The sequence below is a fragment of the Callithrix jacchus genome, chromosome 1 (genome assembly GCF_049354715.1).
Source record: "Callithrix jacchus isolate 240 chromosome 1, calJac240_pri, whole genome shotgun sequence".
NCBI lineage: Eukaryota > Metazoa > Chordata > Mammalia > Primates > Cebidae > Callithrix > Callithrix jacchus.
In genome coordinates this window covers 216074140-216101085 of record NC_133502.1, presented here as the reverse complement: position 1 = coordinate 216101085, position 26946 = coordinate 216074140, and the positions used below count along the sequence as shown (strand labels likewise).

Below are 26946 nucleotides of genomic sequence, written 5' to 3'. Positions count from 1 at the left end.
GACTCTGGTCCTCCTGCCTCCTGTCACCTGTGAGGACCTGAATTCCCTCCCCTGTGCATTCCTCACGCAGAGGGGCCGGCTCCAGACACAGAGACTGACTCCAAGGGTCAGTGGGTGCAGCGTCCAGGGACACGGCCGCCACCACAGTCTCAGAGCTTGGCCACTTTCTGTGGAGCCTTCTCTACATCTTGCCCAGGACCCAGGCACTGCAGGGATGGGGATGGCCAGACACAGCCTGACCCTAACGCCCTGCTGACCAGCCTCCCTTCCAGCGGACACACCTGCTCCTTCAGGCGTGGCTCTCCCTGCTCTGCCACAGGCTGCCTCTCCAGAGTGGGGCCAATCTGGGCAAAGACCAGTTGAATTCTCTCCCCAAGTGCTGGTGGGGTCACTTCCCGAGTGTCCCCAGGACCCCTGGGTCACCCCTCCAGCTAAGAGCTCCCTGCCCCAGGGTCTGCACTTGGGGTCTCAGAGGTGCTGCTGGGGACAGAGGTAAAGCACCCTTTGGACTTCGATTTTCCCTTTCCAGACTTGGCTGGGGTACCTGGGGCACATCCCCCTTCTCCAGGCTCCCTGCCCTCGCCCAGGGTACCCCCTCCATGGGCCGGGCATCACTCGCTGAAATGAGATCCTCGACGCCGCTGCTCAGCAACGTTGGGAGAGGGCTGGAGACGGGGGCGAGAGCTTTGCTGGGCCTTCGCGGAGCCGGGGACCAGCAGCTTCCGAGGTGACAAGGGTAATAGCCGCTGACAGTCACACGGAGGCCGTTGGCACTGGCAAGGCTATTAAGGGTCTCAGATGAGAAATGAGAAAGGACCGCAAAGGACTGTGATGGGTAATTTTCAGGAGGAGAATTTCGCTTCGGGAAGAGACATCCTTTAGAACGCTCGGAGCAATCAGTCCTGGAAACGGAAAGAGCCGCCCTTTCCTGGGCTTCTGACAGAAAGAAACAAGGGGATCTTCTCCGCAGGTCCACTGCACCCGGGGGGGTGGGGGGGGACGGGGCAGGATCTTCTCCGCAGGTCCACTGCACCTGGGGTGGGGGGGAGGATCTTCTCCGCAGGTCCACTGCACCTGGGGTGGGCGGGGAGGATCTTCTCCGCAGGTCCACTGCACCTGGGGTGGGGGGGAGGATCTTCTCCTCAGGTCCACTACACCCGGGGGCGGGGGCAGGGCAGGATCTTCTCCGCAGGTCCACTGCACCTGGGGTGGGGGGGGAGGATCTTCTCCTCAGGTCCACTACACCCGGGGGCGGGGGCAGGGCAGGATCTTCTCCGCAGGTCCACTGCACCAGCAGGCGCGGGCGGGGGGCAGGAGCCACTTTTGTCTTTGTGTTACAGCAGGGGGGCTCAGGACACAGCACAGCCTTCCACCTGATCCAGGTGGGTGTCAGATCTAGTGTCCTGAGGGGTTTGGGTAGGACCAGGGGCAGGGCCAGAGCCCCACAGGGCTAGGGATTCCTGCCCTTCACCAGAGCGGGGCCAGGCCTTCAGTGAGTGTGGCTCCCTCCCAGCACTGAGATGGCTTCTCCTTACCCACTCATTCATTCCAGAACACCTGCTGCCCCTGCCACGCCCAGTCCGGGGCCCACAGCCTCAGCGATGAACTAGGGCTCCCTCTCAGGGCCCTTACCTTGGCCCCACACCGCACCTTATCTGAACACTGGACACAGCGGCCGAATCAGCCATGAAGTCCACCTGGCTCGTGGTGAATCCGCCTTCACCCAGCAAGGCTGACAGGACGTGTGCTGGGCAGGGACCCCAGCCAGCCCTGGGTGACCCTCTCTCCTGAGAATTTAAAACCGGGAAACAGAATTTTGGTCCATCTGAAATCCCTGGGCACTGCAGCCAGGGGGCTAAGAACAGATGCACCTGAGGTGGCCGGGGAACAGGTCAGAACTCAGAAGGCAGAGTCACTGCGTGCAGACCCCAGAGTAAGCTGGAGGCTGGGGGTCTGGGAGGGAGGGGAAGAGTGAGCCCGGGGCAAACCAGCTCCTGCCCTGAGCTAGGCACCAGGGACTGGGTGCCCCCCATTCCCGACTCTAGGGTGCTGTCTCTCTACCCCTGGTGCCTGGTGAAGATGCAGGGAAGGCCAGGATGACACAGGGTCCTAACAGGACCCAGGAGCCGGGACACCTGGTCTCCATTCTTGCTTCACCAGCTCGAAAACTCAGCCTCCCCGCCTGGGTAAGGAAAAAGGCCAGTGGCAAGGTCTCCATGTCCTCTGGAGCTCTGGAGTTCGTGAAGAGACAGGAGGTGGCCATGTACCTGCCACGGCTCCTCCTTGTTGTCTCTGAGCCTTTGGGAGCCCTGGACCACACTCTCGCCTTGACCAGGAAGCAGAGCCAAGGCCTCCACAGAGAGGCCAGAAGGGGAGAGGCCCCACGGGCCTGCCACCACCCCGCCAGTCCCAGCCCTGCACCCCGTTTTTCCCATGTCATGCCACCACCTGCACTTTGCCCCGTCCACACGCCCTTCCTCTCCATCAGCCACCAGCTCAGAATCCACGACCCCTAGCTCCAACCCTCAGGGGTCAAGACTCAAGAAGGGGCACTCAGGGCTGAATCCCAGGCGTCGGCAGGGCCAGATCCCCCAGGTGGCTCCAGGGAAGGCCCCTTCTCCCACCTTCTCCCACCTGCCTCTGGAGGAGCAGCGTTCCCTGGCCCCTGGTCCCCTCCTCCCACCTCCAAACCTGCGACAGCCTGGGAGCCTCCCACACGTCAGTGTCTGACTCTGGTCCTCCTGCCTCCTGTCACCTGTGAGGACCCGAATTCCCTCCCCTGCACATTCCTCACACAGAGGGGCCGGCTCCAGACACAGAGACTGGCTCCGAGGGTCAGTGGGTGCAGCGTCCAGGGACACGGCCGCCACCACAGATTCAGGGCTTGGCCACTTTCTGTGGTGCCTTCTCTCCCATTGTCAGAATCACCAACCCTCAGACGTGGGACCCTAGGATCGTGTTCAGAATGGACGCTTGGAGACAGAGACTCATGAGGCAACCCCTGTAGAGCAGAGGCTCCGAGAGACAGACAAACCTTGACTCAGAGACCGTGGACAGATTCTGGTCTGTCCACCGTCACTGCTTTTCATTACATCTTTTCATTAAAAGGGAGTCTAGGAGGACAGGCCATGCCATGGTTAGGGTGTGGCCCCGGGGTTAGCCCCCTGGGAAATTCACATGCCCTGGATGATAAAATCTGTGAAGAAACCATGGCACATCTGTATAAGGGAGATCACAGAGTCCCAGACAGAAGGGCTCACGGCTCCGGATTGATCTGAAAGATCTCTGGGTACCCTGTGGCCACAGAATGTTCCATTGCTTCTAATGTTTGGCTCCCCCTTCCCAAAGACAACAATTACTCATTTGATTCAGAAAGCCCCTGAGACTTGGGTGTCATTGGTTCTGCAATGTGACCCACAGAAACTGACCGGCGTGTCCGGCCAAGATGCCCAGGGCAGAGCCATGTGCTGGTCCATGTACGGGCTGACTCTGGAATGAACACCAGGCCCGGGAGCAGCGGCTGCCTCTGCAGAAGAGGAGGGGAGGGGTGGGCGAGGGAGATGGAAATGCCCCCCATCAGGGCTGTGCCACCTGAATTCTTATTCTGCGCACTGTTGCCTTAAGAGCAACCATCTTCAAACGACTCTTTGAGGACTGGATGGTAACATTAAGAGCGCCCAACTCACACTGTGGCAGTGACACCCTGAGGACCACATAGGGGAGCACTGAAGACCAAGTCAGCCTCGGTTCACTCCCCAAGGGCAGATCCCTCTGAGTGGGAGGGGCACTAAGGGGAGCTGCAGGTGTGAGGGTCCACGCTCAGGGCTCACAGCTGCGCAGACTGGACCAAGAGGAGACCAGGCTCAGCAAGGTGAGGGGACTCGCCCAGGGACCAGGCCCTGACCCGTCCATCCAGTACCAGCCTCTGGGGCTCTGCTCATTTCTGAGAACACTCTGGTTTCCCTGCCAGCCTCCTGGTGACTCACCTGCTCTTCTCTGCCCATTTTCCCAGCAAAACAATTGCTCGATACTCTCCCAAATTACTCGGGAGTCGCCCATCCATGAAATAGCTGAGCCGGCGAGACTTCCAGACAAACTGCCCATTTCTTAGAACAGCCTGAGTCTCAGACTCCAGTCCCTGGAGTCCTGGGGGTGAGGGCCCAACGGGGAACCCAGGGGTGGGAGGGCGGACACCGCCAGAGAACATTTCTCTCCTCTCTTTCCTTCGGGCAAAGTCCTCGGCCCCTCCCTCATTTTAACGGAGTGGCATTTAATACTGTTTTATCAACTGGGGGATTGCCTTGATCCAGGAGCTAATTGTATTGACATTAACCTGTTTTAACGGGTCTAAAGTATCAATAAATCATTTTTTAGTGGCTCTCCTTATTACACACTTTGTTAATGTGCTGCACTTGAAGTGACAAATAGCTCGAGAAATCATTGCCTTCCTGTAACCTACTTTGTCTTTTTAAGTCTTTTCTTTCCTCCTGCTAGTTCAGATACTTCTAAAGTTGATTTAGAAGTGAATAAAGACAGAGGCAAGACGAGCGCCGTGCACTGGGCCGGAATCCTCCATCATCGACCCCCAGCTTCGTTTCTCCTGGACAACATCCATCCACACGGCCCGCTGTTTCCACACAGCTGGAATCTGAATGGGTGCACATTATGCACACGTTCCTATGCAAGAAGGATCTGAAAATATCATCAAGGACTTCTGAAGGGGGCTGGAGGCTGAGTATCCCAGAGAACAAATCTTCATTTGGGCTTCTTGACAATATGCAAGTCCTCAGATGGGTAAAGAAGTAAAAATTCCGAAAACTTCAGCTAACTCCGGGGTTGCCAAAATCTAGCACTGAGCTTACTGGTAGCCAGGGCAAAAAGAGAAATACTTTGTGTTTTTAATTCCTACTTGGGATTAAAAAAGAAGCTGGCTGATTTTTTCAGGAGATGCTCTTTCAGGGTTCTGATTTTGAGAAGTGTTTAGGAAAAGCTTTGAAGTCAGACAGAAATGGGTTCAAATCCTGGTTGTGATTCTTCATGATGTGTCTCGAGCAAGTCACACCCCGCCTCTGAACCTGGTTCCCCACCTCTCTAAAATACAGATGATAATGCCTCACTGCTCTGTGCAGGCTGAATAAGAAAATCTCTGCAAAGCACCCAGCATCGTGCCTGGTGGATAGCACAGGCACCCAACTCTCCCCTAAGCAAGAGCGAAACTATCATTCCCCTTTCCCTAACTACAGAGGAGTGTGACTGAAGTTAGTTCTGGTTCAGACTCAGGTACATGCTTTCCACTAGCTCACCCCAGTCAGGATTCGCTCTCGAGAAATGCTGAACTGTTCATGAAACTAACTTCTTTTTTCTAACAGCTTCCAACACGTGTCCGTGTTCCAGTCCCCATTCAGACGCTTGCCCCTTTAGAGAAAGCCCTCCCGAGCGAGATGGCAACAGAAGCCTGCCAATGTCAGGGAGATGTTTATTGTCACTCAGAACCCTTCAATACAATTTCAATATTTTCCTGATATGAGTCCAACAAATAAGCTACTCTCTAAGTGGAAATTCCCCTTGTCCTAAATAATCCACGAGAAGAAACTTCTGAAAAGCAAACTCTCTCGGGTCCCTGCTCCGAGCGGGCTGTGGTTCCACCTGGATACCTACTGCCCACTGAGGTCCACAGCTTTGGGGACTCGAGGAAGTCACCCCTTGGCCAAGCTGGTGATGAGGCCTGGGGTCCCAAGCCAGGGGCTCAGACCTTCACTGTGGCCACCTGTTATCTCGGGAGGCCCATTTCTGCCTGTGGCCCACAGCATGTGCCCTCCCTAAGGACCCAGAGTCTGCAGAGGAGCACTGCCCTTGGCCAGCCCAGTCTGCAGCATCGGCGGTCGCAGGGTGCCCTGCCCCCTGGAGACACGAGGCTTAGAGACAGAAGGACCCCAGTAGAAAGCAGACAGAGTTCTGGGGAGGAACTGGGCAGCCTCTCCCTCACTGAGTGACTGTCCCCACCCTGGTGTCCCCTGGCAATGTCTCCAGGAGCTCGCGACCTTCACGGAAAAGCATGCAGACAGACACATAGCTTCTCTCTGCAGCCTTCTGCTTCAGCCAGGGGCGCTTTTGATTTAATCCTTCAGGAGTCAAGGAGGCCAGACTGAAAACTAGGGATCTTCTGGCTACCCAGATTCCTCGAGAGAAGCAGGGAGAAGGTCACTGCTGGTTACACACGCATACACACATGCACGTACAGACAGGCACACCTCATCCACTCCTACATGAGCATGCACACACACGTGGACATGTGCCTACACATGTGTCATGCTACAACACGTGTGAGCATGTATCTGCACATATGTGCTTACAGACATACATGTGAGTGCACACATGCATGGGACATGTGGCACATGTGACTGCATACATATGTGTCACCAGCATGAGCACACATGCAGGTGCATGGGACATGCACACACGTAAGCACACACAGGCACACACAGGCATCTTCACCTGCACATGTACACACAGACACACATGGGTGTGTCCATATGTGAGCACGCACATACATACACCTGAGCGTACATGCAGAGTGGGAAGAAGAAAAACTCCTTTGTAAAGTTTGTCTTGTTAAAGAATAATTGTGCTAATAACCCTGTGAAGCCCTATCCTCTGTAGCTGTTAGACACGCCATGCTTACAGGCACGTAGCACATTCTATGTCCTTGTACTTTAACCAAGATATCTGTGCTGGACGTGCTCACGGGAATGTCCCAGCTCTCCATTGCTTTTTCCTGTTTAGAAAAGTTTTAAGGTGTTAGCCAACTGGGTTTTAGATTGTGAGGTCTGGCTCCAGCCAACGGAGAGCAGACACAGCAGTAAGGACGACCCCAAGTGTGTAAGGGATAACTTTGTGTGTTTTCCTTTGTTCACTGCACTCTCATGGCATGATGGCTGGTGAGGGTCCCCTTCCTGCAGCCCAGGGAGTAGAAATGGCATTGCTGAAAGATGATTTGTCTCAGTGCTGATTGTTCTTTATGACACCAAGCATCTATTTCCAACATGCCCCGCCCCCCCACACACACACAGAGGCTCCTGTGACTCTGCTTTGGCTGAGGACTTGCTCCAGCCTGCAGGGAGGTGGTACCTGGAGGGGCCTCCCACCTTCCCTCTGGTACCCCTCAGGGCATGGCTTTGAGTCTTGGGCAGGACCCTGGAGGCCCAGAGCCAGGCCTAGGGCTGGAAGCTCAGAGGGGTCATCCCCTGGGTCCCCTCTCCCCACAGGCAGGGCTTCTTGGGTGGAAGACCCTGCAGCAACACCTCCAGCCATCCCACTTCTGCTTCCTCTGCATGTACTAGGGGGACTCCTTTCCTCTTCACCTGAAGAGCCTGAGAGCCCTACTCTTCCCACATGAGCTGGGCTCAGACTGCAGGCAGTGTCCTCACAGGCACCCAGGAGGCCGGGCTTCAGCAGGCCTTTCCCCGAAGGCCAGGCTCTGAGCCTCTCCACAAGCACCCAGGCCTCAGTCCCAAGACCCAGCAACATTGTCACTGTTGGTGCCCCTTGCCTGCCACAGTGTAGGTGACTGAAGGAGACCGAAGGGCCACTGTCCTGCACTGAGCCCCCCACTACCGCCGAGCTGCATTCTAGTACATTCTGTCAGCTAACCCCACAGCAGTCCGTCAGTGGCACTCTGTCCTGGGGTGCAGAGAGGTCTGGAAGCAGTGAGATCACTCAGCCTGTGAGGCGAGAGCCCAGCCTGGGACCTAGGCCAGCCAAGGGGTGATGCCTGATGGGGGTGTGGGCCCAGCAGTGCCTGAGGCTAAAGGACATGTGCCTGAGGCTAAAGGACATGTGCCTGCTCCTATGTCCACTTCTCACAGCCGCGTCTCATATTGTGGGCTGAGTTGGAAAAGTTTTTAAAAGCCCAACAACCTAAAATCATGGCTCTATAGAGAGAGCCCCAAGCTGCCCAACCTGCTCACATACCATCGTCAATGCTCATAAACTCCACTCAGGCCAGCCAGTGGCCCCAGGAGCCTGGGACTGACGAGAAATGCAATCCCTATGCAGGATAGACGAGGTCACCAAACAGGGAAAACAGCCTGTCTTCATTTAAAACACTGATACTTTGTCTGTCATAGATGTTTGCATTAATTTTGATATTTTAAATCCTTGCACTGAAATATTATCTATCTTGATGACTGAGTTTTTGAGAACCCCTTAAATTCTATGCCCGAGGTGCACACCTGCCTCTCCTGAATCCAGCACCCATGGGGTTCAAGTCTTGACTTTGGGGTCTCACCCTCTCCCTCCCATTGCCCTAAAATTTGGAGCTCCCAACAGAGTGGGTGCCACTTCCCCTTTCCAAGCCCGGCTTTGATTCGATTCCTGCCATGTGGTGATAACCACCAGTCCCAGCCACCTCCATAGATGAGTTTCAAATTTGCTTTGGCCATTTAGCACGGTGCTGATACATGCTGTTCCTGGACTGAGGCCACTTAGGTCTATTAAAATCCTGTTTCTTTCCTGCCATGAGTTAAGGAGACCCATTTCTCTCGCTTCCCACTTCCTGATTTCAGCCCAGCGAAAATAATGAATTCCGCTGATCCCTAATTGACTTCAGGTGGCACCGATACCAAACACTGACACCGTTCCCTTAATGAATAATTCCTTCACTTACACCGGTTTCGGTCTTATTTGGAAGAAAAGAATAAGAAAATTAAAGCTGTGGGAAGATAATGCCGTAAAGAATAACCGAAGCGTATTTACATATGCAACCAGGCGCCCCTCCTGCACCGTGAAAGGCGGGGGAAAGCTGCAAACAGGGAGGGAACAACGTGTACAGGGGAAGACGATGCATACATTGGGGCACAGGCTGCGGGCCCCAGGAGGCTGCTGCTGATAACGGTGCGGGTACAGAAGCATGGAGGCCGCCGAGGCCCCTGTGCAGGCTGGCACCCACGAGGCCCAGCCACTGAGCCATGTTGTCAGGAATCTAGAACCTTCCACCTCTGGAGGGATGCTGTGGGTATCCGCTGCCTCGAAGTTGGCCCAGCCACTGCCAGGAGAGCCCTCCCCGCTCTTCTAGAATGGCCATTCTGTCTCACAGAGGCGCAGTCCACAGACTATTCTCCCAGGTGCAGGGAGGTGGATTCACAGAGCCCAGGATGGTCCAGAAAACGGAGATAAAGTCTAACAGGGGCAGGGGGGAGTCCAAGCTTGCAAATTCTTGGGGATGTTTTTGTTTTGCCTTTTTGTTTTTTGAGACGGAGTCTTGCTGTGGCTCAGGCTGGAGTGCAGTGGTGTGACCTTGGCTCACTGCAACCTCCACCTCCCTGGTTCAAGTGATTCTTCTGCCTCAGCCTCCCAAGAAGCTGGGACTACTACTTAGCCCGTGCATCGTGCCCGGCTAATTTTTGTATTTTTAGTAGAGATGGGATTTCATCATGTTGGCCAGGCTGGTCTCGAACTCCTGACCTCGTGATCCACTTGCCTCAGCCTCCCAAAGTGCTGGGATTACAGGCATGAGCCACTGCGCCCGGCCCAATAGCAAATTCATGGTTTTCACCATTTCTTCAGCTGCTGTCTTGAGTTCCTGGGTGTCGCTCAGCACCTGCTGCAGGTGTGACTCAGTTCAGTAATGGCCCCGCCCACACCTGCATCTGGTCAGCTATCACCAAGGGGAGAGGTGCTGACTGTGCAAACAGGCAGAAGAGGAGACCTGGCACCTGCCTCACCCCTCACTCCCAAAGCCCCAAGCCTCCACCAAACAGCAGTAGAGAGACGTGTTAAGATACAGGAGAGCAGGCTCGAAGGCGCCATGACAAAATGCTGGAAACTGCAAAGCAGTCGCTGCATGGTAGGTGGCTTAGCAGGACTAGGGGAGCCAAACCCCAAATCTGCAGCTTGAAATCCAAGAACCAGCCAGAAGGCTGGGAATTGAGAGGACTGAGCACTCCTGGAAACTGAGATGAGGGTCAGGGTGACAAAAATCAAGAGGACTGGGTGACAGTTGAGAGAGAAGCTGTAAAAGCGGGATCCTCTCCCCACCTCTGGGGCTGGGGGACTGCCCCATGTCTGTGCTGGCGGAGATTAGAGGTTTGCTCTCTGGAGCAGGTAAACACATTCTGGACTGGGCACCCCCACACAAGGACGGTACAGGTTCTGGGAAGGCAGGACTGAGTTCTGCATGCAGAAATCCCCCACCACCCAGGCAGCAGCCAGCCCTTGCTCCCTGCAGAAAGGAGGCTGGAAGAACCATTCCAGGACTGTAGTGCAAAGGGAAAGTCCAAAACTCCTGACAGCTGGGGTCCCCCAAAAGTTGGTGCACCCAGATCGCCCTACAATAAGTCAATGTTGACCAGCCACACCCAACCTCAGATCCCCATTCCCAATGCTCAGCTGAGCGCCAAGGATCAGCAGATGTCTGCCTCCAGCAGAGAACACAGACAAATTAAACCCTCAGACACACGCAGCAAATCTCTGTGGGAGGAAGCAAGGACTGAAGGGGAAGGGAATTTCCAGAAGCATCTTTCATATTCTCAGGGAAAGAAGGTACTGCGTCCAGGGAATAAAATCAACATTCCAAAGAAAATGGAGGGAAAAAAAATCATTAAAAAGGCATCAACATTCCCCGGGAAGGAGACGACCCACCGACAGACTGGAAAGGCCTTCAGGGGCCAAATGCAACAGAAGAAAACACACTCACCCCAGGACACACGAGTGTTTCAGAACCCAGGACATGAGAAGTGTCTATAACCTGCCACGGCGGGAAAGAAAACAGGCCACACACAAGAACCAGAAAGCCAAGCAGATTCAGCCATCTCAGCAACAACCCTGAAATCTAGAAGGCGGTGAAGCAACGCCTCCCAGATTCTCGGGGAAGATAATTCCCAGCTAGGGAAAACTGTCAATCAAGTATAAGAGGAAAATCATGAGAGTTTCAGACCCACAGGGTCTCAAACGTTTAACTTCCGCACGTCATTCCTCAGGCAAATACTGGTGGGAGATCCTGCCCAAATAAAAATGTGAAAGGAGAAACAGGAAGAGATGAGACGCAGGAAGTAGCCAGGGACGCAGGGCCTCCAGTGAGATGACTTCATGGGAGGGAAGAGGAGGAGCCCCAGGAGGAGTGAGGGAAGCTGTAAAGATTGACAGCTGTGCCCCAGCCACGGAGGGCAGAAGTCCTCCAGCCTGGGAGCCTGTGGCCCGGGAGACAGACCGTAGGATATTAGGATATTAACAGATTACACCAACCTGCTTGAGGTTACCACACCATCCTTTGAACTAACAACAGGGTGCCCCGGTGACATTTCCCAGCTGTGACTGGGGCTTGTCTTGGCCATAGATGGAAGGAGCCCAGACCCTCCCTCCATCTTCCGCTCGCAGGACCAGCTGAGAACATGTGATGCTCCACAGCAAAATTCTGCCGTGACTTATAGTGGAATCCCGGAAACCGAAGCGCAGGGCCACCCTGTGGCATTTACGGATGCCTCGGATGCGGGGAGCCCTGGCTTTGCCAACAGTTTCTTGCCCACAGATTTCCCCAAGAGGGACCCTCGTGAGCCCTCGGGAAGCTGAAGCCAGACGGCGACTTCTCTGGAACTCTTCACTGAAGGATGACCCTGCCCTTCCTCACACATCACCTCTGTGTGTGTTTCTCCAGCCTTCACTACCATAGAGCATCCCTGGAGGATCCAGCGAAGCACAGGAAGGATGGGACAAGTCCGGCTCCTGCCCCCAGAGGAGAAGGGCCCCTAGCCTGGGCACTTTAAGGCCCTGGCTACTCTAAACACACCCCAAAAGTCAGTTATTAAAGAACCCCTGGGTATCCCTCTAGCTCTAATCCAGGCCTGACCCCTGCCTGACAAGTTCTAAACACCCAGGAAAGTACATCCCCACCTGACCTTCTCTATGACCTTGAACCCAGAATGCCAAGGCGGGTAGGCTGTACCAGCATCTGTCACGGGCAGATGCTGCTTTGGAGACAGAGGGTTTGAGAGGAGAAAACGCTTGGGTGGGAGAAAGGCCAGGCCATCGCCAAGTTCCTCCCACCAGTATCAGGGTGCAGCAGCTCCCACCCAGCCCATCATTTACGTATCTTTTCCATTTTGCTGTTAGGAAGACGTCTTTTCCAAGTCGTGCCAGGAGTGCCCCTTCTCGCTGCTCCTCAAACCATTCCGTGGTTCTTAAGGTCCTCGTAAGTTGGGCGGTACATGGAACAGGTACATCTAGAAGCTGAGACACACCTTTCTATGTTAGACAAGGCTTGTTACTTTTGCACTTATGTTCATACAGAATGAGATGTAGCAGGAATGAAACATGATATTGGTTGTTTGCACAACTGTAGGAGTCTTGAGATTGACAGTACAACACAGTGAAAGCTCTGGCAAGTGACAGTGATTTTGTTTAATGAAATGAAAAATATATATATATATTTTTTTTTTTTTTTTGAGACAGAGTTTCGCTCTTGTTACCCAGGCTGGAGTGCAATGGCGCGATCTCGGCTCACCGCAACCTCCGCCTCCTGGGTTCAGGCAATTCTCCTGCCTCAGCCTCCCGAGTAGCTGGGATTACAGGCACGCGCCACCATGCCCAGCTAATTTTTGTATTTTTAGTAGAGATGGGGTTTCACCATGTTGACCAGGATGGTCTCGATCTCTTGACCTGGTGATCCACCCGCCTTGGCCTCCCAAAGTGCTGGGATTACAGGCTTGAGCCACCGCACCCGGCCTACCTTGTTAACCACTCAAAGAGGCCGTGAATTCCAGATGAGATCATATAGAGAAACGTGCATTGTAAAGAGAAAACCTCGCTCTGGCCTAACTCATTGTTCATCTGACGCCAGGCAGGGAAGGCGAGGGTGAACATCATCAGCTCATCGAGACGCCAGGCAGGGAAGGCGTGGGTGAACATCATCAGCTCATCGAGAATGAAAATCTTGCTGACATTTTCTTACCAGAATTTGTAATAATGTGTTTTCCTTCTACACCGATTCTAAACACATTACTTGCATATTTTGGAAAATTTGGAAACTAAGAATAAAAAGCAAGCATATATGTCACTACCCAGATAAAACAACTACAGAAACAGTGGCATACAGTATTGCAGTATTTTTTTTAAAAGTGTCTAGCCAGGCGTGGTGGCTCACACCTGTAATCCTAATGTCATAGGAGGCTGAGGTGGGCGGATTGCTTGAGCCCAGGAGATTGAGCCAGCCTGGACAACATAGCAAAACCCCATCTCTACAAAAAACACAAAACTTAGCTACATGTGGTGGGCATGCCTGGAGTCCCAGCTACCCAGGAGGCTGAGGTGGGAGGGTTGCCTGAGCCCAGGAGGCAGAAATTGCAGTAAGCTAAGATCATACCACTGCACTCAGGCCTGGACAACAGAGCAAGACCCCATCTCAAAAAAAATGTGTCTAGGCCAGGTGAAGTGGCTTACTCCTGGTAATCCCAGCACTTAGGAGGCCGAGGTAGATGAACTGTTTGAGGCCAAGAGTTCAAGACCAGCCTGGGCAACAGAGCAAGACCCCATCTCTACCAATTTGTTTTAAATGACGAGGCATGGTGGTGTGCACCTAGACACCCAGGGAGGCTGAAGTGACAGGATCACTTGAGCCTGGGAGACGAAGACTGCAGCAAGCTGTGATCATGCCACTACACCCTAGCCTAGGTGACAGAATGAGGTCATGTCTCCAAAACAAAAATGTGTCTATCATTCCATCTATACTTTTATATGGTTGAGATCAGCCTCCAAATATGATTATTTTTGCCTTGTTTTTCTTACTTAACATGCCAGACTTTTCCCCATATTATTACAAACTCATTGTAAGCATCTTTGGAGCATAATTTACTTAATCATTTCCTCATTATAGGAGTTTTAGGACCGATTCTAATTACTCACTATCACAATCACCCTGTGAGGAATGAGCGGTGCTCTTCCTGAGTCTTTGTGTGGACTTCCAATTTGTTCCTTAGGATCAATATATCCAAATGGGCTTGAGAGAGTTTTTCAGATTCCAAATGTAGCTGTTGAAGGCATTTCCGTTATAGGTATATGCCACTGGGTATAGGTACTTTCCCATCTGGGCACTGATGTGCTATCACCCTGGAATGCCCGTTAGTTACTAAGTCTGAAAGCCACATGGAGCCAGACAGACTAGTCGCACCCTGGCTTTGCCCAGCATTGTCTGGAGGTCAGGAGAGTTCGAGCCTCCCTAAGCCTCACACTCCTTGGTCACCGCAAACACAGCCATGACTGCCAGGTGCAACACTGGTAAGGATTAAAAACAAGGCAGGCGCATGCCCAGCGCAAGGCCTGGCACACAGCGGTGTTCAGGAAATGATGACTCACATGAACAGTCTTAAAAATGCCTCTTTCCTAATTATTCCAGCAAGAAGTTCCAGGGAAGACTCTGATCAGCCTGCCTGGAGTCACGCCCCCTTCCCGCAGCCAATTACTGTAGAGGTTGATTGCACAGTTCTGGAGTCACGCCCCCTTCCCGCAGCCAATTACTGTAGAGGTTGATTGGACAGTTCTGGAGTCACGTGCCCTTCCCTCAACCAATTACTATGAAGTCTGATTGGCCCGTTCCGGAGTCATGTGCCCTTCTCTCAGCCAATTACTAAGAAGTCTGATTGTCCAGTTCTGGAGTCACATGCCCTTCTCTCAGCTAATTACTGTGGCCTCTGATTGGCCAGTCCTGGAGTCATGTGCCCTTCCCTCAACCAATTACTATGAAGTCTGATTGGCCAGTTCTGGAGTCACGTGCCCTTCCCTCAACCAATTACTATGAAGTCTGATTGGCCAGTTCTGGAGTCACGTGCCCTTCCCTCAACCAATTACTATGAAGTCTGATTGGCCCGTTCCGGAGTCACGTGCCCTTCTCTCAGCTAATTACTGTGGCCTCTGATTGGCCAGTCCTGGAGTCATGTGCCCTCCCCTGAGCCAAATGCCCTGGCCTCTGACTGGCCAGTCCTGAGTGTCTTGCTCATTCTGAAGTTGGAATGGGGCATAGGGTCATCCCTACCCGAACTATGGAAAGTGGGAATTGTGGGTCTCAAAGAAAGGAATCCTGTTACCAGAAGGGGGAAAACAGGTGGACAAGCAAAAACAACAGAGGTCCAAGGCTTCCGTAACAGTGCCTCCCTGCTGCTTGCTTGGGAAAGGACTGGGTTCCGGACAATGACCCTGACACTACGTGAACATGGGAGAATCACCCCTGCCTGTGTTTATAGGGGGAGGAAGAAACAACAAAATGAAAACCAGGATGGCTGGGCCTGGTGGATGGTTGAGCCTAGTGAGTTTGAAAATCATTCTAGCTTTGAAAGAATGTGAACTTACAAGCAGATCTAGAAAAAGGGGTGAGTTTCCATCCTGGGGAGGCAAGGGCTTCATTGCTTAGGAAAACCAGTGCTTCATTAGGAAACTGGGCACAGTGTCCATTAACAGGACACGAACCTGCCACCCACCACCAACCCCAGGCCCAGCACAAAAGCCCCCTTCTCTGAGAAGTCTCCCTGAGCCCTGTCAGAGATTAAACAATGCCAGTCACTAGCTAAAGACAATGAGGGCAGATCTCAGTCCACTGCAGCAGGGAACAGAGTCCACTGCAAATTGAGCTCATGCAGAGCTGACCGAGCGTTTTAAAGGGAGAATGAGGGAGCAGGAGAGGGAGCAGGAGAGGGAGCATGTGGGGCTCCAGCAGTCAGGGAAGGGGAGGTTACAAAAGCAGGAGGGGTGGTCAGTGTGCTTAGGCCATCAGGGTTGCTACCTAGGACTCATCAAAGCCAGGCCCCTGCCCCCACCACCACAACCAGGACACGGGTGCCCTCTCTTAGGCTAAAACAGACAGTCAATTCTTCTGGCAGCCTTGAAATTTCCCAGGAATGAACTTAAGCAGGGGATACAGCCTTGAACTGTCAGAAACAACGCCAGGGACTGTCCGCATCTCTCAGTGTTGGTTTAGGGGCAATTAGGTGAAAGAAACCCCTCAGCCAGTGTTGGCTCAAGTCTGCTTAGACCTTTCTGCTGGACTAGAGCTCCCGTTAGCAAGTGAGCCTACTTGTCTTGGCACTGCCAACTCTCTTGGGTTCCTTACTGGGAAGGAGGGCAGGATCTTTCCTGCCTATTCCTGGAGTCCCTGGCTGTAATAAAAATCAAACCCAACTCAGTTTAACCACTTCTTTTATGGAAGGCAGGCATCGTAGACTCTCAGGGTAGGAGAGCCCTTCAAGATCATCTCACCCACCAACCTTGAGAGCGGGGAAACTGAGGCCTTGGGTTGCTGGCGCAGGTCTTCCAACCAGGGCTACATTCAGAAGAGTAAGTCCTGCTGTTTTGCCAAAGCCTTTCTCCAGGCCCTATGTCCTTCATTTCAGCCAAAGCTTGGGCACAACTGCCTGAACCGATGTCCTTGCTGAGGCCGAACCCCTTCTGGTGACTCTGGTGACAGTAGTTCTGTCACCTCATGAGGAGAACTGAAGTCAGCACTCCTTTAAGGATTTGGTTTTGAAAAGCTGTAGAAAGGGGATATTGAAATTCGCTTGATGTGCCCGTTCCTTGGAAGCATCTCAAAGTCTAGTTCAAAACCGCGCTGACTTCAAAGGCAGAAAGAAATGCTTGGAAGAGAGGAGATGAAGAGGGCGAGGAGATCCAGGGCTGTTTCTAGGTCGTCATGGCCACTCCCGAGACTGCTCCCTGTGTGGGTGAAGGGAAGGACTGGACTAAGGCAAGGGGGAGCAAAGGTCAGTCCATTTCCTTGGTAACAAGCAGGAAAGGAGGCCAGAGCCTCGCTGGCCTCTCAGGGGCTGCCAGGGTGGACCCGAGGGTTTTCAGATGGCAGCACGGGGACTTGTGGGGAGAATCACTTGCTCTTGGCAAACACTGTGGCTCCGACTGCCACTGTCTATTAAATAGCATTCTTTAAACCTTGACAGTCACTTAGATGCAGAGCTGACAGATTAATTTTATCTTAAATCTTTAGCCAGTGGAAATAAATCAAAATGCAGCTTTTACAGCCAGACAGAGACAAAACAGAAGCGCTGTCTGTGTTTGGACAGTGTCTGCTGATGTCACACTCTGGGAGTTGCTCACCCCTGAGAGAGGTCCTCGAGGGTAGTCCTCTGTGGTCACAGCTGTATCCCAGACACTCTCTGAGTCTAATGAATAACCAATTACCCCATAAATACACCGGAAGCACCTGCTATGTGGCTGCCCTGAGCAGGGCGGACACAATGACAGGGACCAAAGCTGATGTTGCCCTCAAGGCAGGGAAGCGCAGAAGGTCCTCAGGCAAGTGCACGATATCCGAGGGGGATCTCAAGGACTACAGGAGCACCTCGCAAGGCCCTGGGAGCAATCATGGAGGGCTCTCTAGAGGCGGTGATCCCTGGACTTGAGCAAATGGGATTCACAGATAAATAAGGTGTGAAGGAGTATCCAGGAATGTGCTCCTTCGCTCATCCATTCCTTAACTCAACAGACATTCATGGAGCTCGACTCTATGCAGGAGTGGCGAGGGTAACCCGAGATGATGGAGCATTGTCACCAAGGAGCTGACCGTCCGTGAAGACAGACACCCATGGGACAGCCCGCATCAGTGCAGGATGACAAATGAGGAAGGGTCTGCCGGGGGAGACCCAGCCCAGGAGGAAGGAAGAGCCTTCAGGGGGACTGGAGAGCACAGCACAGCGGGGAGCAGGGCAGCAGGAAGGCAGGGGGCTAAAGGGGAGGCAGCAGCAGCAGAATCCACAGGGGTGAGAAGCCTGGGCCAGAGCGGGCTCAAAGGCCTGGGGAGTAGCACAGAGGAGGGAGCCGAACTGCCTTTAGGTGGGCACCCTGCAGGGATGGGGAGGGCTCCAGCAGGAGGTGCTGCGTCTCCCCACAGGAGCGAGTAGAGCCTAGGGTGGGCATCGGCAGAGGGTGCAAAACACTGGTGGGTGGCAGTCCTGGAGGGTGGGCATTGGGAGAAGGTGCCAGACACAGGTGGGTGATGGTCTGGGAGAGTGGGCATTGGGAGAAAGAGTCAGACACAGGTGGGTGATGGTCTGGGAGGGTGGGCATTGGGAGAAAGAGTCAGACACAGGTGGGTGATGGTCTGGGAGGGTGGGCATTGGCAGAAGGAGTCAGACACGGGTGGGTGATGGTCTGGGAGGGTGGGCATTGGGAGAAAGAGTCAGACACAGGTGGGTGATGGTCTGGGAGGGTGGGCATCAGCGGAAGGTGCCAGACATAGGCAGGTGACAGTCTGGGAGGGTGGGCATTAAGAGATGGAGTCAGACACAAGCAGGTGATGCTCTGTGCCTTTGGGGTTTGAGGCTGCATCCAGGAGCATTGGTCCAGCCACTCTGCGCTTACCCTTCTCCCAGCTGGCCACCAGCAGGGCTCCTTTGCAGGCCCCTGGCTCTCCTGTCAGCTCATGGTCTTCCACATGGACAGTGACCTCCCCGAGGCCTGTGCGGGCTGGGCTCACACCTGGCTCCACTGAGGTCCCGGCGCACCCAGCCTCCCCCGACTTGGCTCCGGCTGGACCTTCCGGGACCCGTTCTATGGCTGAGGTGACAGCTTACTACAGAGAGGCATCAAACTGGGCAGGTTCGCTGTCCTGCCGTCCTGGGGGACAGAAGTCCAAAGTGGCCACGTTCCTTCTGGGGTCTGCAGGGGAAAACCCATTTCCTTACCTGGTCCAGCTCCGGGGGCCACCTTGTAGCCAGCTCATGACCCACATCTTGACCTCCACCTCCATCATCTTATCTCCTCTCTGTCTCAAACCCTCCTGCCCCCTACTCATGAGGACCCTTGTGATTTGGCCCACCAGGGAATCCAAGGGGCCAAGGGGCCCCCAGAGCTGTCCGGAGCGCCTTCCCGCAGGCCTCAGGCCACACCACAGCCCCTCATCTCCCTCAGTGATCCCCCAAGCTCCCAGCTCACGAGCAAATGAATGATGTTTGTAACTATTTTCTGTATCATCAGAATCAAAAAAGTGTTAACTGGAGACTTTCAAATCCTCCTCTAAACCAAGGTAAGAAGCATCTTCAAAGCTGTGAATATCTGATCCTCATTAACTTGAAATTTGTGCATTCTGCAAAGGTTGGCATTGACCATTAAAAGCAGAAAGGACATGAGGAAGGAGGGGAGGAGGGAAAGAAATGCTGCAGCACCCTGCAGGTGACAGAGCTCTGCCGGGCACTGGGCATGTGTTACGCGGTGCTCACAGCAGTCACCGGAGAGCGGTCACTGGCCGGCCCACCTGTATCTGCAAATTCTGCATGCATGCATTCGACCTGCCACAAATCAAAAATATTTAAGAATGAACAAATAAAAACAATACAAAAATGCAGTATAACAACTATTTATGTAGCATTTACATTGCACTGGGTATTGTAAGTAATCCGGAGGTGATTTTAAATATATGGGAGAGGGCCTGGCATGGTGGCTCATGCCTGTAATCCCAGCACTTTGGGAGGCCAAGGCAGGTGGTTCACTTGGGGTCAGGAGAGCGAGACTAGCCTGGCCAACATGGTGAAACCCCGTCTCTACTAAAAATACAAAAAATTAGCGGTAGTGGGCACCTGTGATTCCAACTACTTGGGAGGCTGAGGCAAGAAAATCACTTGAACCTGGGAGGTGGAGGTTGCAGTGAGCCAAGATCACACCACTGTGCTCCAGCCTGGGCAACAGCACAAGACTCCATCTCAAAAACAAACAAACATACATACGTACATACATGCATACATACATACGTACATACATACATACATATATAAATGGGAGAATATGCATTGGTTAAGTGCAGATACTACAGCATTTTCTATAAGGGACCTGAGCATTGTTGGATTTTGGTATCTGAGGCAGCAGGGATCAGAGGGGCATATCCCAGGAGCAACCTCCTATATATACCACGGGGTGACTGTACTCACTTTTACCCACTGGGTGTGGTAGGTGGTGTTAGTGTCAGGCTCTCATTGTGCTTTCCACATCTTTTCTGCTGACATTGGGCTTGGCCAGGTGACTCATTCTGGCCACGAAGATCATTTGGGCCACGAAGATCTGAGCCACGAAGATCATTTGGGCCACGAAGATCTGAGCCATGAAGATCATTTGGGCCACGAGGATCTGAGCCACGAAGATCATTTGAGCCACGAAGATATGTCCCACTTCCCAAAGAAGCACTAAGCCATTGCATGGTTCTGCTCTCTCTCTCTTCCCCTGTGCCTCAACACCAGCAGTGTCCTAGATCGGGTTGCTCCACAGCCTGGGTCTCAGAGGGCACAGCCAGAGCCACTCCTGTTGAATGTGTGATGGGAGTGAGACCTTAAGGGATGTTTGTTACTGCAGCAGAACTTATCATGAGCTGACTGACAGATAAGGAAGCCAGGATTCAGCTGGGTGCGGTGGCTCAAGCCTGTAATCCCAGCACTTTGGGAGGCCGAGGTGGGTGGATCACGAGGTCAAGAGATCGAGACCATCCTGATCAACATGGTGAAACCCCGTCTCTACTAAAAATACAAAAAATTAGCTGGGCATGGTGGCGCGTGCCTGTAATCCCAGCTACTCAGGAGGCTGAGTCAGGAGAATTGCCTGAACCCAGGAGGCGGAGGTTGCGGTGAGCCAAGATCATGCCATTGCACTCCAGCCTGGGTAACAAGAGCGAAACTCCGTCTCAAAAAAAAAAAAAGGAAGCCAGGATTCAGGGAGGTTGAGCAGCTTGGAAATCAAGAAGTTGATCACAGAGCCCAGAATGGAATTCATGCCTTCCAAATATCTGCCTGGTCCTGTTGCTTCTCCAGGCAACTTTGTAGCTAACAGTAGCAAATAGCGAGGACCCAACAGGCAGTGAGCTTTCACTGAAGCCAGCATCTAGGAGTTCAGGATTTTTTAAAAGCAGCAACAGCTAACATCTATTGATTATCTTCGAGTCAGACACTGTGTCAAATGCTTTGCCATCTTTTATCCACTCTTCATGTGACCCTATGAGGTAGGAGAGCCCTCATTTTACAGATGAGAAGACTGGGTTCATGTTACTTCATTCTAGTGCAAATCGACCTTATTCTTTCTAAAATCTGTGTAATGTCCACAATATGAATGCAGCTAAGTATCTGTATCCATCCCCTTATCAATAAATATTTTGGAATTATAAACAATGTTGCAACTGCTAGCTGGGAACACACATTCCTACAATCTTTGGCTACTGTTTCTACCAGGTACAGTCCCAGAAGTAGGGCTGTAGAGTCAAAAATATGTACTGCTGGGTGCCGTGGCTCATGCCTGCAATCCCAGAACTTTGGGAGGCCAAAGGAGCTGGAGACCAGCCTAGGTAACATAGTGAAACCCTGTTTCTACAAAAAGTTTTTTAAAATTAGCCTGGCGTGGTGGCGCACATCTGTAGTCCCACCTGCTAGGGAGGCTGAGGTGGGAGGATCACTTGAGCTTGAGAGGCAGAGGGGGAAATGAGCCAAGATTGTGCCACTGCACTCCAGCCTGAGTGACAGAGCAAGACCCTGTCTCAGAAAGAAAGAAAGAAAGAGAGAAAGAGAAAGGAAAAAGAGAAAGAAGAAAGAGAAAGAGAAAGAAAGAAAGAAAATACATGTTGAGTTTTTATGTAAAGTAAAACTCAACTTTATCAAAAACAAACCGCCGTATCTATGGATACAGTATGAGTGTGTCTGTCCCCAAACAAACCTCATCTTGTATTCCCACGTGTTGTGAGACGGACCCAGTGGAAGGTAACTGAATCATGGGGGCAGGTCTTTCTGGTGCTGTTCTTGTGATAGTGGGTTAAGTCTCATGAGATCTGCTGGTGATTATAAGGGCGAGTTTTCCTGCACAAGCTCCTCTCCTTGCCTGCCACCATCCACGTAAAATGTGACTTGCTCTTCCTTGCCTTCCACCATGATTGTGAGGCTCCCCCAGCCACATGGAATTGTGAGTCCAATTAAACCTCTTCCTTCTGTAAATTGCCCAGTCTTGGGTATATCTTTATCAGCAATGAAAATGGACTCATGCACTATGGGACTGATTTCCATTCTCACCAAGCAAATAAGAGCAGCTATTTGCTGATACCGTTACTAGTCCTAGACCTTAGCAGTATGTAAAGCGTTTGCAAAACTGATAGCTACAAAAATATCCTCTTGTGTTTTCATTCAGTTTCTTTCGGTTGCCAGCGAGGATGCGTGTCTGTGCAAACGTCCACCAGCCATTTGATTCTGTCTTCTGTGAAAAGCTGGCATCTGCAATTCCTCTTGCTGGCGCAGTTACTGGCGTCTGTGGCCTTTTCCTCTGTCCTGAACCCATGCACTCTGGAGGGGAGTGGTTTCTGTATCTCTGCAGATCCTCACCAGCCTGAATCCCCACCTCATCCATGGGCATTCGGAGTGAATGGATGAGTGGAAATGACCATTTGTTGAACGCTGACGGTGTGCCTGGCACTGTGCTTAACAGGATGCACACAGGGTCTCATTTAACTCCCACGAGAACCTGCTGAATTAGGTGTGCATACATTACCTCATTCTGTAACTCCAAAGTCCAAAGAGTTCTAAAATCCAAAAGACTTTCTACAGGTCACTGGGCATGAGCATCCACCATGAATTCTCATGAGACCATTTATAATCTTTGCTTACTGCCTTCATTTGCATAAGTCACCTTTTGATTCTAAAATATCCAATTTCTTTTGAGGGTATTTACCACAGACCCTGCTGCCAAGGTTAACAATTGTAATACACACTGTATTCCCTGCAAAATCCAAAAGAAAAAGGCTGCAATGTGGAAAGTAGCTGCCCTGAGGGTATGGCCAAGAACGTGCAGACTTGCGTCAGCATCCCCACGTTACAGAGGAAGAAACTGTGGCTGGGAAATTGACCACTTTTCCATGATGCAGACTTGTTAAAGGACAAGGCAAGAAACTAAACTCTGACCCCAGTGCCAGTGCTCTTGACCCAGGTGTGATCCTGCTCTCTGCTCCTGCTCTTATTGCCACAAGAGGGGTCCCCCGACTTGTGAGTTCGAGGAGCGAGAGCTTGGCGAGAGCAGCACATTTGAAAAAAGGAAGCAAATGGTGTGTTAGAGACAGGGCAACCAAGCTGATGCATCTCCTTGGGATCTCCATTCCAGGATATCATGGCTCATAAATACCATGCAGGGTCTGGGATCCAGAAGCCTGCATCCAGCGAGTAGAAGAGCTCTCTCCCCGAGGTGTGGCTGAAGTTGGCTGGGCCGGGAGGCAGGCTGGCTCCCTCTCTAATGGATCAGTTTAATTAAAAGCAGGATGGATGCTTGGCTCCTGTTGGAGAGAATCATTAGACGATGAAAATGCTTGGGTACAAGGAAGTAATTGCATTTCACAGAGACCTTTCTGCCATCAAGACAGAATCAGTCAGTAATTAAATTACAGGTGAAAATGAGTTGCTCAGGCCCAATGCTCACTGACTGAGCAGAGATCAGGTGAATCCCACTACGTGCTGTGAGCACAGGGATGAGGGGACATGGTCGCAGACACCGAAGTCCCCCAGCTAACCAAGCGGCCACTCAGGATGAAAGCACAGGGTGTTCTCACCTTCCAGGGTGAGAAGGGGCTTCAACACAATGGATTCTAAAATGTCACAATAGTATGATATCTTCTCAGCTGAAAGAAAACTAAACAGGAAAAGGGGCTGTAGCAGTTAGCTACCAGTGTATAATAACCCAAAACGCGGTAGGGTGTGAACAGTATAAGCACTGGTTGATACTGATGAGGCATCCGCAGGTGAGCTGGGTGTCTGCGGATCTTAGCTGGGTTTGCTCCTGTGTGTGCAGGCTGTGGTCACTCTGGGACACTTCCAGAGCAACTATGTCACCCCCCTCTAGCGCAGGTTGCCATCCCCTCTCAGCCTCCTCCTGGTCTCTTTCTGTGGTTGTGAATTCCCTCAAGAAAACATCTTTGACTCCTCTTCTCCCTAACCGGGTTGCACTTCATGCTGAGCAGGATACTCCTAGTGGGCGCTGATGCGTGCCCCTACCTCCTGCAAAGTAGACAAGTGGATCGAATCCAGTCACCAGAATTCCCTTGCATTTTTTCAGAAGAGATTCCTGGGGCAGAGGCTGAGCTCTCAGCGCTCTGAAGATGGGCGGAACTTCTCTGTGCGAGACAAGGGGAAGAATTTCCAAGCTGCACCAGGAGGGAGCCAGGAAAGGAGGCTTCTGGGAACAAGATGGCGGGCAGTGGAGCTTGCAATTGACCCTTCCCACCAACCCCCAGCCTTCAAATCCTTCACAAGTACTTGGATGTGGGGAGTTTCTGGAAACTCTGTGCCTAAACTAGCTCTGTCAAAATGTAAGCATTAGGTGTAGATGCTAGAAGCACAGAGCCAGTGAGGCGTAGAAGCAGAAATAACTAGTCAGGAGCTGGACTGACTCCCATAGAGCTGTGAAGGTGGGTTCAGATCAAGTGTGACCCACACTCTGAAGGTAAGGAAGCCCGGCTAGCATCAGAGGGGAATCTGACACAACGGTGCCCTTGCGGAGCTCACAGCCTGGGGAAGGGCACACACGGAGGACTCTAAGACAAATGCTGTGTCGGAGAATGAAAAAGAAACCATGGGAATCCAGAAGAGAGGACAATTAACCTTCCTGAGGGTCAAGGAGGGCCCAACAGTAGAGAGGCTATTTGAGCTATGCCTTAAAGGCTTTCACTGTCTGGAGGTAGAGGGGTCAAAAGCTCAGAGAGATGGAACAGACTAAGATCCCTGGACCTGCCCCAGGCCCTGTAAGTCAGAATCTCAGATGGAGGGCAGGAGATGCTTCACCTTTGCTAAAAGCTCCAGGCGATTCTGAGGCTCAGCCGGGTCAGGGAACCACCAGCCTGGAGGACGACCACAGCTGCAGCTGAGCCACTCTCAAGGGCACCTGCCTCCTCCTGCCCAGAATCGTAGGGCACTATATGTGTGTGCATATGTCTGTATGCATGTGCATGTACCTGTGTATATGCGTGTGTACATGTATGTACATGTATGTGTGTACATATATGTGCATGTGTATGAATCGCTGTGTATGTATATATGTATGTGTGTATGTGTATATATGTTTGTCTACATGCATGTGATGTCTTGTGTGTGCACATATGCATGTATGTGTGTGCATGTGTGTATATGTGTGCATGTTTATGGGTATATGTGTGTACATGCGTATGTTTGTGTTTACATATGTATGCATATAAGTGTATATGTGTGCATGTGCATATGTGAACTCTGTGTGTATGCATGTGTGCATGTTTATGGGGGGGAGTATGTGTATGTGTGTGTGTGTGTTGCCTGAGCTGGGGTGTGAGGGCTCAGTCCCTGTCACAGATTGGTGAGGCCTGGTTAGGGAGTCCTTTGCAGAAACTCAGAGGTTGTGTGCACCTCGAGGTCTCCTTCCTGCCTCCCTGCTCACCCCCATGAACAGGAGGCTCCTTCCCAGCCCTGTGGCAGCTCTTTGTGTCCAAGACTGTGAAGCCCACCAGTGCCAGCAGCATGTTGTGCTGCCAGCCTGTGGGACATCTCACTTTGCACTGGCTGTGAGCACATCCATCCCCTTGAGGACAGGCTCCATTTGCACCACAAATGGAAATAAGCCTTCCGAGACGATTAGAATTTTTCAATAAGATGTGAGCTGGCATGCAGGGGGCCGTGATGAAACATCTTCACTCTGGATCCCCAGGGCTTCCTTTTGTTGCTCCTCTCTGCTGGTGAGTGATGGAGCTGGGGGGAGTGTGCACAGGCACAGCTTCCTCAGAGTTCAAGCCCTGCAGGTGGATACACGGGGAGGCTGGATCTCCTGGACACCCTCTGTGCTTACAGAGGCACCTGTGAGAAGTTCAGGTAAACGGTCCTGGTTGCTGAGGAAAAGGAGCTGGGGTAGGGAGAGTATTTCTGACTGTGCATCCACTGACGCCCCTCCTCCGCCTATGGGCTCCCAGTGCAATCCCCTCTCCCTGGGCTTCACACATCTCCATCCCCAGCTGGGGGAATCTGCCAAGGTCTATCAATGCCCACGGCTCTGTTAGGATCCACCTGGTGAGAGCTCGCTGTTTTCGATGAAGGTGGGGAGAGGGAGTGCGCCTTAATTTTCTCTCTGAATCACCAAGATCGAGGGAGCTTGTGGAAAGCTTGCAGCACATGTTGCTTGAGCAGTGACTGTGTCTCTGGCATGAAGCAGGCATCAGAAGACAGCTGTGAACCAGATGGACACGTGTTCTGTCCTCAAAGCGATGGCCCACACTGGGAAGCCAGAAGGGAGAGTCCGGAAGTGTTGGGGAAGCCGAGAAGGACTGGAGCTCACCAAGTCCTAGGTCCTGGTGAGAACCCAGGAATCAGGGAAAGGGGGTGGTTCCCGCAGCTCGGCAGGACCCCCAGCCTGGCCAGTGGCCACCTGATGCAGGAGGCAGCTGGCCCCAGTTTATGTCCTGTCCACTGAGCCAGTGGCACTTAAAAAGTGGGTGGTCGGTCACTCAAAACCTCAGAACCTGCCTCAGCAAAACTGCAAAATCACATTAAAGTGAGAAGAATGGCTCCCTGCCTGTCTGCTGGGGAACCACCTTGGCCCCCATGGGTGAGTCAGATGGGGTCCCACCCCCATGAGCTCAGTCCAGAGATGGGTGGGACACAGAGAAGCAGGTCATCGTAACACAGGGAGCTACCTCAGCCAGGGGGAGAGTCAAGGGAGGCTCAGGGAAAGGTTCCTGGACAAGGTGAGTCCTGAGCCGAGACTGAAGGGGTGCAGGGGAGGCCCTGAGGACCGGTGTTTCTGGAAGAGTGAACACCACAGGCAAAGGCCTGGAGGAAAGAGAGAGCGCGGCACATGGAAATGGCCAGTGAAGTGGCCACAATACTCTTCTGAGGTGTAAGGAGAGGAGTACAGCAGGAGTCTGAATGGAAAGGGATCCTCTAATGCTGGGGATAAATTTATGAAACAATTGGGGGCCACTGGGGAGATGGGGAGGAC

At 52.4% G+C, this 26946-nt stretch overlaps 1 protein-coding gene across 6 annotated transcripts in view; it reads right to left on the bottom strand.

Annotated features, from left to right (window-relative positions):
* Positions 1-9398: 9398 nt before the first annotated feature.
* The window catches only part of TBC1D22A (TBC1 domain family member 22A), a 508739-nt gene continuing 491191 nt past the window's right edge, over positions 9399-26946 (bottom strand). For all 6 annotated transcript variants that reach the window (XM_078343890.1, XM_078343911.1, XM_078343897.1 and 3 more), the window contains one exon: positions 9399-12222. In XM_078343890.1, coding sequence (XP_078200016.1) covers positions 11827-12222 — 396 coding nt within the window. In that variant the 3' untranslated portion in view covers positions 9399-11826. The remainder of the gene's footprint in view (positions 12223-26946) is intronic.